Raw genomic sequence first — 11,626 nt, 5'->3', positions numbered from 1 at the left:
GGGGGGGGGGGGGGGGGGGGGGGGGGGGGGGGGGGGGGGGGGGGGGTCACATTCATGAATAATCAAAGGAATGCAAATTAAAACTATAAAACACCACTTTGTGGTTGATCAGATTAGTACAAAAACTAATAATACTAGCAAAGATAAAGCAATCTCAGACACTTTGTTGGTGGGAACGTAAATGGAACAGACTGTATGGAAAGGCACTTAGTGATATGCATTAATAACCTTTAAATATTCAGATCCTCAGACTCAGTAATTCACTTTGAGAACATATTCAAAAAAATAATTTTTTTTTTTTTTTTTTGTGGTACGCGGGCCTCTCACTCTTGTGGCCTCTCCCGTTGCGGAGCACAGGCTCCAGATGCGCAGGCTCAGCGGCCATGGCTCACGGGTCTAGTCGCTCTGCGGCATGTGGGATCTTCCCGGACCGGGGCACGAACCCACGTCCCCTGCATCGGCAGGCGGACCCTCAACCAGTACGCCACCAAGGAAGCCCAAAAAATAAATAAATTTATTTACTCATTCAACAAACGTTTAATTGAATGCCTACTACATTCCAGGTACTGAGGATACAGCAGTGAACAAAAAAGACCTCACCTCTGCTTTCACAGAACTTAGAAGAGACCAACATTTAACAAATAATCACAAAATAAATGTATAATTACACATATTACAGGATAAAATGAGACAAATTATGAGCTTAAAAAAGACCTTTCTGGGAGGTAACATTTATACTGAGAGCTGAAGGATGAATAGAATTTAGCCACATGAAGAATAAGAGGATTTGTTTTTTTCTGATAGAGGAAACAATATTCATGAAGGCAAGAAAGAGCTGTATTCAAGATTTTAGAGGATTCATTCATTAACTTATTCAACAACTATGTATGGAGGTTCTAGTAAGTACCAGGAACTACGGGCTGAGGATAAGGGATGGGAGAAAATGATCAAGGTCAAGTTGAGGTAACAGCAGACAAAACAGGTATAAAAATTTCTATAGGAATGGAAGGGCATGGTATTCATAATAAAGCCAAAGATGTATGTGTGAAAAAGTAGGAAACCAATGCATTTGGCAGGAAAAAAAAAAAAAAAGGATGGAGTATAGGTAACAAACACAAAGATTTTCTACCTCCTCTCAAATCCAAATAGTATAGACTTACCTGAGAAAGATACGTTCAAAACAGTACCATTCATTTATTTAAAAAATTACTTATAGATAGAAATACTTAGATGGCTCAGTGCTAAAATGTTCATATGCAGAGAAGAAGTAGAGATCAAAAATAAATTTTAGGGCTTCCCTGGTGGCGCAGTGGTTGAGAGTCCGCCTGCTGATGCAGGGGACACGGGTTCGTGCCCCGGTCCGGGAAGATCCCACATGCCGCGGAGCGGCTGGGCCTGTGAGCCACGGCCGCTGAGCCTGAGCGTCCGGAGCCTGTGCTCCGCAACGGGAGAGGCCACAACAGTGAGAGGCCCGCGTACCGCAAAAAAAAAAATAAAATAAAATAAAAAATTTAAAAAATAAATTTTAAACATATATACATGAGTTAAGGCATAGCTATACTTGGGACGCTACCCTACAAGCTATCCATGAATGTGTCTCAACTGTGCTAAGCATTCAAGGAAAGGGAACCACTTTTTCAGAAAAATAAGCAGGCTTTCTTTGCAAGAGGCCAAAATATACATAGAATAATCTGAGGATTTGAAATTAAAAACTGATCAAATGAACCTAATAAGCTTAAGGATGAAGTGACAGTTACACAAACTTTATGGTAAGAATATGCTTGGAGTTACCAGCAAGTTAAAAAGGGAGCCATAAGAAAGATCATGACCTCATCTCAGCAGTAGACCTGAGGAAGTAGAGCCCTTTTCCTCCTGTCTCCTCAATTATCTAAATGGTAATACTTTATGTTTGGTACATGTTAACAGCATTAAAGAGTTACAAATATTTGACACTACCTTCAAAAATATATATGTATGCAGAACTCTGTACTATTTTTGCAACTTCTCTATGAGTCTAAAATTGTTTCAAAATAAGAAGTTTGGGTAGATTTGCTACAACAAATAACACAAAGTCTAAAATTTGTGTTAATTTCATGAAGCAATCAAAAAGAAGGACAAATGAAACAATTCTCCAAATTATGCTCTGAGAGTCCAATTTTCACTTCTTCTGTTAAGGGATGCAGGTACCTATCAAGAGAAAAGCCCATGGTCTGTCTTGGACATCCACTGCCCACCAGACTTTTGGTGAAGTCATTTCAATCTCTTTAAGCCTCTGCTACACCTACCCCACAGGTTGGTATTATATACTTTTTGACTATGGCATACTATACAAGTATTCATGATCATTATTTAGAATTATTTATTTGAACTGCATTATTCCTTCATTAAATGGAGGAATATCTCTAAGATATGATGAACTATTTGGATTTTTTTCAAGTCTTTGCATTTATCAAATGAATCTTCTACTTAATTAGGGGCCCAGATTTAACCAACAGATTTATCTAACAGTAAATATAGTTATTATATCCCCCCAAATATAACAGAACTACAGTCTAAAAAATGTTTTTATCTGCTTTAGCCTTTTCCTATAAAGTTCATTAATGGAATTGGTTAACCTGTTACCTTAAAATTAATTCGGTTAATTCTGAAGACCTGTATTTATTTATTAGCGCTGTCTAATAAAGTTTGATGGGGCATAAATACACAGTGTGAACAAACATACTATCATACATAAAATGTCTGATGAAATATATTTTCCCCAAAGACATTAAAAATGAAAAAATAGCTCTTTTGAAGAAAAGAGGCGATTAAGTCAGGAATTTCGTGAAATCCAAACGCTGAACCTTGAGAACCCAAAAGAAATGTCAAAGTCTGACAAAGCAAATACATCTCTTATAAAACTGGAAATCAATGTGTACTTATAAATGATGCAGCACAAAATGCTTTATTGTAACTTTAATGTGTCAAAATCCATCGTCCCTCAGCCTTCCATCAAGTACACTCTTAGGAAGAAAAATATTATATTATTTTCTGTGTTAAAACTTAGTGTACAGCCTAAAGGTGAGTCGGAAAACAGAGTACAAGAGTAACCCTCTCAAATCACGCATTTACTCATTAAAACCTCAAGGTAGCCCATTTTAACATGGCACCTAATTTTGTTTCCTGGAAAATGTATTTATAGACCAAAACTAGAAATGATTCAAGTGGACAGTTAAAAAGAAAATTAAAAAACATCAACAGGAAACATATAAAAATAATATTCCGCAAGATATTATCTTTATAACAGTAAGAAAAGCAGGATGCCCCCTCCCCTTCAAAGTTTCCAGTGTTCACCATTCAGCCAGTCTACTCACTTCCGGTGGGTGTGGTCCATGCCACTGTTTGGTATTGCTTCCAACTTTGCATTTTTCTGCCCACAGATATTTCCATAGCTGTCGTATCCTGACACTAGTCTTGCTGCTGCACCTGTTGCTACTGAAAAGCCACAAATAAATCCCTAGGGGAAAAAAAACAGAAAAAAACATACAAATAAACCATTTCAATAGCAACAGTCACTACTTGATAAAATAATGAGCTGCTTTTGTCCCTTGAAGGGAACAAAGAGCTATCTTTCCTTTTGCAAACACTATTTCACTGTTTTCCTTGGATTTCACATAAGCGATATACAAAGCAGTCCACAGGGTAACACTATTTGCTACAATAACAAATCTCAAGCTTTTACATCATAAGGTTGTCTTTGCATTTTACAATAATAATAGCAGCTTCTCTGTATTGAACATCTGCTCAATGCCTGGATCTGTACCAGATGCTTCCCATACATTTTCTCTAATCCTGATGATGGGGAAACTGAGGTCCAGAGAGCATAAATAAGTTGCCCAAGGCCATAGAAGCTAGTAAAGATCAGAGCATAGACTCAGACCCAGCTTTCTTCATTCTTTAGTTTTATTTGGTTGTAAAAGAGTTCTGTTAAATGAACAACAGCCACAGATGAAAGACAAAAATTCAAAGAACAATAGGTATGTGGGTTTTGAATCACTATGACTTCAGTACACACAACACTTCTGTTCCCTTCCTGCAGTAAAGTTGTATACAAGCCAAAGAATTATACCATGAAGCACCGCCACGCTCTGAATATTGGAGACTCGAGGAGAGTGAGGCACTGGGTCCGTGTGCCGCAAAGGTCACTTCATTTCATGGGAATATGCTTCGCCACAGTGTCAAAGGCAAATGGTACTTCCTTCAGAACTGCATCATGCTTGCTAAATTGAGGATGCACTGACCAAAGCAAAGCAATAAAACCCTACACTCAACTGCAGGCTACTGGGCATTAAGAACAGGAAATAAGGTGAGTCACTACTAATAAACTGACTGAATTGGGAGAAAGGACGGGGGTTAAGGAATATTCTTGCAACACGGTCATTAAAAAGGCTGAGTTTTTTGTTATCTTTATTAAAGTGACGAACGAAGGTAGAGATTATCACTGTTTCACTCATCATAGCCAAGTATCATGAGTAGTGCTTACCTAAGCAGGCTGCTAGAGCTCAGGTCTACACTGGTAAATACCGTACTCATATGCAATGCCTCAAAGGATTTCCCCCTTAAACCTACTTTCCTAAAAAGGCAAACAAACTCTTTTTTCTAAATAGCTCCTCTATGTTTATCGTGCAGGTAAGGAAAATGAAGGGGGAAGCGTAGAGAGTGTAGGTCTACCTAGTGAAAACGTCTTGAAACTACGCTTTGTAAGAAAGTGGACTTGGAGCAGAGACTATGCCTGATTCGCTACCCTCTCACCCTCTGATCCTTTTGCCAAGTTATTTTACTTCTCTGTGCCTCAGTCTACTCACCTGTAAAATGAAGATAATGAGTGTCGCTCTTAAGGCTGCTGTAAGGATTAAATGAAACAATCCAGCAAGGGGGTAAGAATCCTGTTTGGCACATAGTAAGAGCTCAATAAATGTTGGCTATTACAGTCGCTAGAAATGAGAACGTGTTGTAAGGGAAAGACCATGGGCTTTGGAATCAGATAAACCTGCACCGATCGGTGGAATACTGATGAGTCCATTTTCTACTCAGGTGACCTTGGACAAACTTACTTAATTCTCCATGCCTCACTTTACCCATCTCTAAGTTGGGGCTAAAACCACTTACCACTAAGGCTGCTGTGACAAATACCTAAGATAATAATGTAAAGTGTCTGTCTCAGTACATGTTAGTACCCTTCTGCCTCAAAGCACAGCTAACTGCTAGCACTGGAGTTAGGCATAGGCTGGTCAGTATTCACTCATTCACCCTCACTCTGGTTTCCCTCTCCCTCTCTCCTGACTCCTCCAAGGAGACTGCAGGGCAATTAGTTCCACCTCAGAACTTCAAGCCAATATTAAGACATGAGAAAAATAGGTATACTCCCCAACATACATATACATGTGCAAATCAGCATGCCATTTTTTAAAAATTTAAGACCTTTATTAACAGGTGCTTGCAGTTTGTTGACTTTTTTGAAAAAAATCAACCTGTAAACTTTTATTACAAATTAAAAATGAGGTTCTTAAAAATCTCAACTTGACCAGATATGAAACAATTTAAAAACCTTTAAAGGTGTATTGAGAAAAACCAGGCTTTTTAAAAAAAAAAACAAAAAAAAACACGTTTGTCATTACCAAAAAGATACGTCTTTAGGTAAAAATAATAAAAACCTCATGCTGCACAGATAACGCAGATAGCTCTAGTTATCTGCTCAGCAGGCAAAAAGCAAGCACTTAAGGTCTTGAGCTCCAATCTTTTGTTCATTGCTTATTGCTGGAATTTCGTATTCATTTCTTCTTGTTGGATGACTAAACCGGATGATGGTAGAGATGGTAAACCGGCATTTACTCAGCCCCGCCCTGCTCAGCCTCGGGAGCAGACAAGCTGACGAATTCTCAGCTGGTGGATCATCGGCTGCTTTTGTCTCTTCGCCGCCTTGTGGTTTAGGGTTTTCTGGGCGTCTGCGTCTGTAATTGAAGTTGCGGCGGTACCGACGTTGAGGTGGCTGCTGACCTTGGGTCTCATCTCCTTGATTTTCCTTATCTTCTTCATTGCCGTCCTCTCCGGGCTGTCTCTAGCGAGGAGGGCCCCTGCGGAATCGTGGTCTATAACCCCGATACGTATTCTGTCTCACTGGTCTACCTTGTTCTCCTGCGCCCTGGTTGTCAACACCCTACATCACCTCTCCCTGCACAGGAGAGTTGGAATACTGTGGTCGACACCCATAGGGTCTCCGCAGGCAGTAAGGTGGGCATCTTCGCCTGTGGTAGGGCCGCCGCTGTTGGGCCTGGCCTTCAGGAGCGCTCTCCGATCCCCCATCCTTTTCCCGGCTCTCACTGATTTGGTAATTCTGCTGGTAATTGCGGGGAGGACCCCTGCGACGTGGAGAGCGTCTATAATGGTTATGGTCTGCTGCACATTTACTGCCTTGCGCTGGAACTCCACCAGGGCCTGTAACATTTGCTGCCTCCGCGTCCCTTTCTCCTTCAACGACATCAAACTCCACAGTCTCTCCATCTCCTACGCTGTGAAGGTACTTCCTGGGGTTCTTCTTTACGGCAGTCTGGTGTGCAAATACATCTTCCTTGGTGTCATTCCCGTTGATGAAGCCCTACCCGTTTCTTACAATGAACCATTTTACTGTTCCCAAAACCTTCGTTGCGATGACCTTGTCGTCTCCGCCGGCAGGCGCTGCTGATATGAGGCTGCCTGGGCCGCCGCGCCCTGCGCCGCCGCTGCCCGTCGTGCAGGGCGTGGTGTTGGCAGCGCTGAGGGCGGCTGCCGGGTCTCGGCCTCGCTGCTCCTGGTTGCGGCGACGGTGACTGGGGCCCCCTGCAGCAGCTGCGGCTCCTCCCAGGCTGTGATGGTAACTAGGTCGGCGGAAGCGGTGGCGCTGCTCGGGGCTCTCTGGGGTCCGCTCTCCCAGCATGCCATTTTAAGCATATCCTTGAACTTCAAATTAAGAAGCCCTACACTAAACAAAACTGGAGGTGGAGGTAAATATTGGAGGTTTCATGGCTAACTTTTCCAATACAGCTCTTTAACAAGAAGGATCACAGAGTAATAGAAAGGGAATCCAGAAAGTTCTGGATTCAAACCCTCATTCTACCACTTACTACCTGTATAACTTTGATCCAGTTACCCACTTAGATGTTTCCTCCTCATCTCTGACACAAAGTAATATCAACTGTTTCACAGCCTAATGATGAGGACTAAATGAGATAATGCATCTCTAACTTCTAGCTGGTCTGGTACATGGCAGGTGATCAATGTATGGTGCCCGTTAGTGAGAAAGACTAAAGAGGTTGACAACAGTAATTGGGGACAAACCAAAAACTTCAGTTCTCTACTTTAGACAAGACTTTCTAAGGGGTCAGGGAAAGTGAGAACTAGTGTCAGTCATTTTGTTATGACACAGAAACATTCAGACCACAATTACAATCTTCTTTCACTACTAGTCTAAAATAGGAAAGCCCTTGCATAATTAAAAGGTTATATTCTTCTTTCACTTTTTATACAAATATTCTTCTTATGTTTATAAGTACTTTGTGTTACAGATTGCCTTAAATGGTTTCTGATTTCCCTTTATGACTATTTTTAACAATACTGTGGAACATGTGGTTTTTGTGCATGTGTGTGTGTTTGTGTTGTTTTTTTAAAAAATCATAAGCCACCTCATATCCCTCTGGGATGTAGGCAGAGTATAAATTATAAATGTTACATATATATTGGTAAAATGGGACACTGACATATTTTCACAGAGGCCATTTAAACTTCTTAGTAGCTTCCTAAAGCGTTAGGGTGGAGAGGGTAAAAAGCTGCAGCGGAGAAGGAAGGAGAATAGGAAGCTAATAAGATAGAAAGAAACCAAGACTGTTATTCCAGAGACTTCCTATATGGTACAAGTAGTGACAATGGAGAACTAGGCCAAATATAATTAAAAAGACAATCTCCTTTTTTAAAAAAATGTGAAATCCAAATGCAGGAAGCAATACAGTTTCAAATGAGAAAAAATGTGGTACATGAAATTAAAATAGGCTGAGAGAAATTTTACAGAACGCACTCAATAATTTAATGGCTCCGTGAGGCGGATGGGGGCCGTACTCAACAGAAGGAAATCACATTAACTAAGCAAATGATAAGGGGGACGAGGAAAGCTTTTATACACCTAGAGCAGGGAGCAATCACTAGAGAGAAAGTAAGTCTATTAGTAAGGAAGAGAATCCTGGCTAAAATCTTAAAATGACTAAGCTACTGAAGTGCTTTCAGAACTGCTATCTGAAGAGAGAGAGAAGGAGCAGACAAATCTAATAACAAACAGGAGGTGACTCAAATCAGATAAAGGGATACAGGGATGGTAGATCACAGGCAAGATCTGGCAACTAATAAGTACCTACTGCCTACGTCAGAGAAAAGACAATTTGCTAATTAATGAACTGTGCTCATTTCCCCTTCACATCACAGGGTTTATTAGTTCAACTTAAGTAAGAGTTTTGGCTTAGTTTCATTCACTGTCAGTCAAAAAAAGGGACATATTTTATTTCACAAGCATGTTTGAATTTCACACGTGGAGCATTTACCGTGCAACTGAGCAAGGCAGAGGCCTCAGTTTCTCTCTGAAGAAAAAAAAAAGTCAACAAAACATGCATGAGGGGTGGGGATGGGGTATGAATATGGCATTATGAAGCATACTTCAAGATAAAAAGATGGGGGAAAAAGACTAAGGCTTACAAGCCTTCTCCCGGGGATTAATGAAAATATATCCAGGCTTTTTTCTCAAAGACTTCCTCTCTTATCTCAATCAACACTTGGAGTCAGTCTGCTAATAACTAATTTGTCAGACTTCAGAGTAACACTTGGCTTCTCTTCCTCCTGTTCTGAAAACCCTGAGACAAGGGGGCTATTAGGACCCAGCAGACGGGATAGAATTAGAATGCCTGATGCAGAACTAATACTTATGCAAGCAAATTTCAAAAACAAAGTTAAAAGCTTTGCCAATCTGCCAGATTTCTGGATTTCTTTAAAGTTTAATAGGATACATTACTCTAAGAAAGAGGAAAAAAACAAGAATGGTTGGAAGTCTAGGAAATATCCACTCAATAAGCATTTATTGAGCACATAAAAACGCAAGATGCCATGCAAGGTACAAAGGGTTATAATACGTAAAGTTCACCCTGAAAGAACGGAAGTGTTCTCAAAAGAGAAAAATAATGGGGCATGAGGGAGCAAAATCAGAGAGAGGTTCAGTTCCATGGGCAGCTCGAGCAATGAAAAAGAAAACACAGACAAAGAATATGTACTGAGAACTGAACCCAGCTCTTTTGCAAATACTCATGATCCCAGACAAGTCACTTTAAATTCTCTGAGCCTCAGTCTCCTTACCTGTCATTAAGAATGGACTAGATTAATCTCAAAAGCCCTTTCCACTTCCAAAATGTTATGATTCTAAGGGAAAGTACATACAGAGTAAATTTTTTCAGGGTATACTTCCAGGGAGAAGTATAGGCCCTTTTGATCCACTATAATGACTGAGTGGGGAAGGGGCGGGAGGGGATGTAGATTAAAAGTAAATGGATTTAACTGAACTGTACATTTAAAAGTAGTTAAAATAATAAATTTTAACTTATGTATATTTTACCACAATGATAAAAAAAAAAAAGAAAAACCAAAAGATTTAACAGAAAGTAGGTAGCCACTTGGATCAGGTGACCTTAAGGTGATTTTCGGCATGCTGTTCTTCCTATTCTATCATCCTGCCAAGGCACAGCCCATCACACAGGTGACGAAACACTGCAGTGAGCCTTTGAGTCTTTCACTTTGTGCTGCATACTCCACAATAGTTAATGAGGTAGAAACACTATGCTCTAAGAACTAGACTACGGCTATAAAATAAAAAAGGTCCTTGAAAGCAGTCTGCAGGGACGACCTATGCAGACCTATAATGGCTCCTAAATCCAGCTCTAGTCCAGATCATTCTCCAAAATTCCAGCTCTGTATTTTCAACTGCTTATCCCTACCCACACACTGTACATGTCCACAACTCACCTCCTTCCACATTTCCCCAAACCACTTCCCCTTTCTGCATATGCCGTATCTCCGTTAGCAGCACTGTTCCTGACTAGACTGCACAGCTAGGATATGGAGTGAGAGGACTCTAGCGTCCTAACTCTGCACTAGAGGAAGCAGGAATGCTAAACTCTTTGCTCAGAGTCTGAAATATTGACTAGACCACATTTAACTGGCAGGTGAGGTTACTGTGTCCTACAGGTCCATGTTCTTAACAGCAACTTCTTTCGTTGTTCCCAATTCCGGGCAACAAAGAAGGGACTGACTATCTCTTGAGGTCTTGCCTTCTAACTCTTCTACCCTGGGTTCAATGCTGCCGCCACTGTGTAATCTTAGGCAAGGTATTCAACATACCACTGTGCCTCCTTATCTGTAAAGTGGGAATGATGATAACAGTGGTATCTACTTCACTGAGCAGTTGTGAAAATTAAATCTGTATTGAGGGCAGAGAACAGCACCTAGTCCATAAGTAAGCAGCAATAATGATCGGGGTAAGTTGTAGGAGGTATCTGTGTCTTCTATTTTCCAAGGTACGTACTCCTGTTAGGACCATCCAGACTCCTCTTTTTCCTGACTTTTGAGGTAAGATGATCTGGGCAGATTGGGTCCAGGTGGATCTCTTTCCTTTCCTCTTCTCACATCTACCTCTACTTGGGACAGAATGAAGTCAGACTATCCAAGGTGGGAAGAACCTTGAGTCCATGTGGGCCAAGCTTCATTCCACAGGTCATGTCTACCAAGGAACTGGGCATAATCAAGTGACTGCTTGGCTACTAACAAAGTAGTACTTTGTTTATCCATCCCACTCTTATTCCTTCATGTGCACAGAAACTGTGGTTTGGAACCTACAAGGAGCTGGAGTAGGATTTGAGCTGAAAAAGCTTACGCAGAACCCATAACACAAGAATCTCTTAGTCATCCTTTATCTGTTTCCCACTTGCCCGCAACACTGGTGACACCAAATATTATTGATCCCGCTCCTTCACTCTCTCTCCTCTCCTTTACCATTTCCTTATTTCAGGTTTTTCACCCCTTATCTAGACTCATCTGAACTGTTGCATCAGCCTCTGAACTGGTGGCCTGAAATCTCTTCCCTCTTTACAATGACTTTACATTTATTTTGGCTACCAGGGCCATGTTTCTAAACCCAGCCATATCATTTCTTGCTTAAAACTCTTCAGTAGTTTATCAGTGCCTACAACAGTGGGTCTCACACTGGCTGAACATTAGAACCATAGAGATTAAATCAGATTCACTGGGGTGGGGCCCAGGAACGAGTATTTTTATTCTAATACCAGCTAATTCCAATATGCAGCTAGTGTTAAGAACCACTTGTTTACTATCTTAATGGAAAATAAAAATTTAGAAGTACAATGCTACATGTAATTTTTTAGAACAGGGTAAGCATATGTCCAATAATTTCAAAATATTGAATAAGTTCGAACGTGGAAGACGATAGCTCTCACAAAGGCTGATAGCAATTTACTTTGAAAAATACTCTAAGTTCTAGACAAGCATGGAAAAACCTTAAAAGTAA

The 11,626-nt window shown here is 40.6% G+C and overlaps 1 protein-coding gene across 3 annotated transcripts in view; it reads right to left on the bottom strand.

Annotated features, from left to right (window-relative positions):
* SLC44A1 (solute carrier family 44 member 1) overlaps window positions 1–11,626 on the bottom strand; it is a 212,292-nt gene that overhangs the window by 146,727 nt on the left and 53,939 nt on the right. For all 3 annotated transcript variants that reach the window (XM_029203110.1, XM_029203109.1, XM_029203107.1), the window contains exon 3: window positions 3,354–3,496. In XM_029203110.1, coding sequence (XP_029058943.1) covers window positions 3,354–3,496 — 143 coding nt within the window. The remainder of the gene's footprint in view (window positions 1–3,353; window positions 3,497–11,626) is intronic.

The sequence above is a fragment of the Monodon monoceros genome, unplaced genomic scaffold (assembly GCF_005190385.1).
Source record: "Monodon monoceros isolate NGI ecotype Baffin Bay Population unplaced genomic scaffold, NGI_Narwhal_1 Super_Scaffold_5, whole genome shotgun sequence".
Taxonomy (NCBI): domain Eukaryota; kingdom Metazoa; phylum Chordata; class Mammalia; order Artiodactyla; family Monodontidae; genus Monodon; species Monodon monoceros.
Note: the sequence above shows the minus strand (reverse complement) of the source record. Positions and strands in the feature narration are given on the sequence as shown.